Below are 4,223 nucleotides of genomic sequence, written 5' to 3'. Positions count from 1 at the left end.
AGGCACATTGTAAAAAGACAAGGTGTAAACTAAGCCTCAGCAGCTGTACATGTGATGCACAGTCCTTCAGTGAATTCCCTTTTGGGTTTTAATGAGATGACCAGTGTGCTGAACTCTCCTAGGATTTTTTTCTAAAGTCTAGTGGTAAATATTTATGCTTTAATTCTCTTCTTTGTAGGACTCCTTGATTAGTGACCCAAATTTCCTATGAGAGGCTTCATCATTATGTATTCCTTGATGTTTAATAGAGGGGTCAGCTTGCACTCCAGTCTGTCATCACCCATAGGATAGGACAGTTTAATCTGGTTTGGAACACTCTTTTATTTGCTTAAAGTGTTTGAAATTGCTCGAAAACTTTTAGGGAATGTGCCAAGGGTAAATAGTGACTGAAACCTTTCCTAAGGGAGATACATTAAGGAAGAGAAACCTTTATTTTGATGAAGTTTTTCTGGTGGTTGGAGTTCTGCAGTAGTTTACTTTACAATAACAGGAATAAAGAAAATCTTGGAATCTCAAATATTTACCACCACTGCCTAGAAGTGTGTGTGTGTGTGTGCTTGTGTGTCCTATTGCTGCAAGTACAATTCATTAGGTCCTGCATTGTAACTGAATTTGTGACATTCCTAAGAGTTCATTCCTGACACATTCTTACTCTTTGTTACACAGTAACTGACATTAGTCCTAACCTAAAACTGTGTTTGTGAGTCTTGAATGTATGGTTGAATCTTGTGCTTTTAGAGTTCAGCCTCACTACATTCGATGAAACATTTCAACAGCAATAACAATAACTCAAACTCTGTTTCTCTTCCCTAGTAAGTAACAGATGCGGGTGAAAGATCCGTCAAGAACCAACCCTGAGAAGCCCAAGAGAAGCAAAAGGCCTAACAGGCCACAGGATGAGGACTCTTCAGATGATATTTCAGGTAAATACATTAGGTGATGTTTGTCCCTGTGGTTGAGGGCTAATAACTTCCATGTTGACTGAGGAAAACCACAAATCATCAGTACTATGAAGTGCTTTGCTTGTTTGAATTTATAGCAGAAATATTCCCAGTCAAGTGTTTATGACATGATCAGTTGTTACACTATGTGACTGCCCTGAAGGGCCAGAGAGTGGGTTGATCTTTGGTGACAACCTCTTCAAAGCCGAATGGTCCTTTCCTATCCACATGTCAGGAGTCTGCTTGGCTGAACAGGGAGCTTCTAGCTGAGCTCAGAGGCAAAAAGGAAGGGCAGAGAGGGTGGAGGCAGGTTTGGGCTGCCCTTGCAGAGGCCCAGAGTGTGCAGGATGAAGGATTAGGTAAGCCAACCTCAGTTAGAGTTGGATCTGATGAGGGTGTGAAGAGTAAAGTGAGACTGTATGGATGCTGTGACAGTAGAATGAAGGCTGAGGTGAGTGCAAACCTGCTGCATGAGGGGGCAGGGGACCTAGGGACACAGGACATGGGAAAAGGCCGAGGAACTCAATTCTTCCTTTGCCTCTGTCTTCACATGTGAGCTCTGCACTCAGTCCTCCCTGTCCTTGAGCCTAATGGCAGACTCTGGGATATAACATTGTCCAGAGTAGAGACTGAGAACTGTTAAGCCAACTGGACGTGCTCAAGTCCCTGGGATCAGATGGGATGCATTGAAGGTGCATGATGGATGATGTCATTGTGAGGCTAAGCTCTGCCTTCATGGCAACAAATTGAGGGGAGCAACTGATATGCAGAAGGGTTGGACTGTCATTCAGAGTGACTTGGCCTGGCTGGAGAAACGGGTCTGGCACAAACTTCTCAGAGTTCAACAAAGGCAAGTGGAGAGTTTGGCACCTGGGCATAAGCACATGCAATTACAGGGTGAGAATCAATGGCTTGAAAGCAGCTTTGCAGAAAAGGTCCTGGGGGTCCTAGTGCACATGCTGAATAAAACCAAGCTATGCTGTTTGTGCCTACTGTGTGTAGGACTGTATTAATTAGAGCACAGGGTGGGCAAGGTATGTGATTCTTTCCATCTTTTCAGCACTTGTGAGGCTTTATCTGGAGTACTGTGTCCAGTTGTGGGCTCCCTGTTACAAGAAAGACATTGACTTGCCAGAGTGAGTCTAGTGGATCATCCCCTCTGCATGGCTGAGGAGGCTGAGAACATGATGTGGGAAGAGAAGCTGAAGGGAGTATCTTAGTTTAGCCAAAGGAGTGAAAGTATAGTTTTTTTCTTTGACTGCCTGATGGAGGTTACAGAGATGGCAGAGCCAGATTCTTCTAGGAGGTCCACAATGACAGAACTAAAGGCAACAGATAAGTTGAGACATGGAAAATTTGACTAAGTATGAGGAAATGTATTTGATTTTCACTCTGAGGGTGATCAGACAGAAAACTGATTTTCTAGTGAGTTGGTGAAACCTCTATCCTTGAAAATATTCAACACTCAGCTGAACAAAGCCATGAGTAAACAGATTGGTATTTGGCTGTGCTTTGAGTGAGGGTTTGGACAAGGTGGCCTTCAGAGGTTCCTTCAAACCTGGCTTATTCTGAAATATTACAGTGGAATTTGTGCAAAAAATATGGCAGAATATGTTCAGAATGAGCAGTCATAGTACGCATGCATGGGCGTTTGAAAATCTTTCTTTAAGGGTTGAAAAGGAGGTCAACTGCCTGGGCTGTTAGGTGCAAAAATAGATTTGTGTTGTATTTTACTGTCAAAAACCTAAGGAATTAATTTTGTACAAAAAGTAATCCTTGTGCTTTTGTACCAAGTAGTTCATCTGTTTTTAATAGGTGGCATTTATTGACTCGAAAAGAATTTTCCTTACAGAAAGACTGAAATAGATCCTCCATAAAATTCAGTGTATGGGGAGCACCTGGTGATCTTCCCTCTTTGAGTTCTTTGCTATTTCTTTTTCCTAATGCTGAATTTGTTGGAGATTATGCTCTTTTAGTCTACATGTGCTCCCTTTCATAGCTATTATTTTTAATGAATAACAGTGAGTGTGTGTTGTTTTCTCTAGGCTTAACCTGCCAGCACGTGAGCCAAGCAGTAGATGTGCATCATGTGAAGAGAGCAGTGGCCCAGAGTGTCTGGTCAATATGTGCAGAATGCCTGAGGGAGAGGAGGATGAGTGATGGTGAGCCTGTGGCACCTTCAGACATATGGTTGTGTCTCAAATGTGGCTTTCAGGTAAGCACCTGCAGGTGGATTTTCTAAAAGATACAACGTGGATCCTTCTCTGTTTGGCATCTCATTCCCTTCAGTGAAACAATGTGACGTAAGTGCTTAGTTGTGAGAGTCCTTCAGCTTTTTCAGTGTAGTGGGATATGACCTTATGTTCTTGCCTCATTTTTGGCAGTGTTCAGTTTAGCTTTATGTGTTACAGTGCAGTTTGGCATCACAGTTGGTAAGTGATGGTCCTGCCTTTTCTCTGTTCTTCATCTGCATGCTCTTGCCACCTACAGAGACTTGGCTCCAGGAACTGTGTGGTTGCAAAATGCATCCGTTCAGCTGGCTCATCTGGCAGAAGTTCCCACAAATACAAGGGAATGTAAAACCAAACATGTATGTTGCTGAATCAGCTTGTACTGTGGACACTCAGTTGTTGGGTTTGGTTGAAACCAGAGAGAAAGGACTGTGGCAGCGTGAGAATGCTGCTTTTGTGGCAGCTGGCCACTAGACTGGATCAGTTATAATGTCAAGTCATGGCTGCAGAGTTTAAAGTGGCAGGTCCTGACCCCAAGGTCTTGCACAGGTTTCTGCCCTGTGAGTGCAGTAAAGCCTGATACAGAAAAATTCAGTTTATAGGCAATGTCAGGCTCAGTTCAGCCAATAGTCGCCTGGAATGAAGCATTTCATAATTTTCTTAGACTTCAAACTTTAGGTTTTACTCTAGTAAGGACAGAACTCAGCTCCTACCAGTATCATCTGAACTGATTTGATTTTGCAAAGGAACATGTTATTCACAGGCTCCAGAAGATAATGAACTAGATCTGAGGACTCCTATACCTTGTTTGAAAATTTCTAGTTAAGGAGGGCTTTTAAAAGGAGCTAATTCTGTTTTCTTCTTCATACTGATACTGTTAACAGCCTCCAAAACTCATGTCTCATTCAGAGATCAGTCCTGAGTATTCTAAATCCCACTCTGTAGATACCTGAAAAACTGCAATGCTTTCTCTTGAAATTGCTGCATATGAGTGGTGTGTTCTGAGCAGCTTTTTAGAACAAAACAATTTATGTCCTTTTCTGCTGTCTGG

At 42.6% G+C, this 4,223-nt stretch overlaps 1 protein-coding gene across 1 annotated transcript in view; it reads left to right on the top strand.

Moving 5' to 3' along the window:
* Nucleotides 1-823: 823 nt before the first annotated feature.
* Nucleotides 824-4,223, top strand: part of USP45 (ubiquitin specific peptidase 45) — a 41,394-nt gene continuing 37,994 nt past the window's right edge. Inside the window, exons 1-2 of the mRNA XM_009079671.1 lie at nucleotides 824-923; nucleotides 2,987-3,156. Coding sequence (XP_009077919.1) covers nucleotides 824-923; nucleotides 2,987-3,156 — 270 coding nt within the window. The remainder of the gene's footprint in view (nucleotides 924-2,986; nucleotides 3,157-4,223) is intronic.

The sequence above is a fragment of the Acanthisitta chloris genome, unplaced genomic scaffold (genome assembly GCF_000695815.1).
Source record: "Acanthisitta chloris isolate BGI_N310 unplaced genomic scaffold, ASM69581v1 scaffold5058, whole genome shotgun sequence".
Classification (NCBI taxonomy): Eukaryota; Metazoa; Chordata; class Aves; order Passeriformes; family Acanthisittidae; genus Acanthisitta; species Acanthisitta chloris.
Note: the sequence above shows the minus strand (reverse complement) of the source record. Positions and strands in the feature narration are given on the sequence as shown.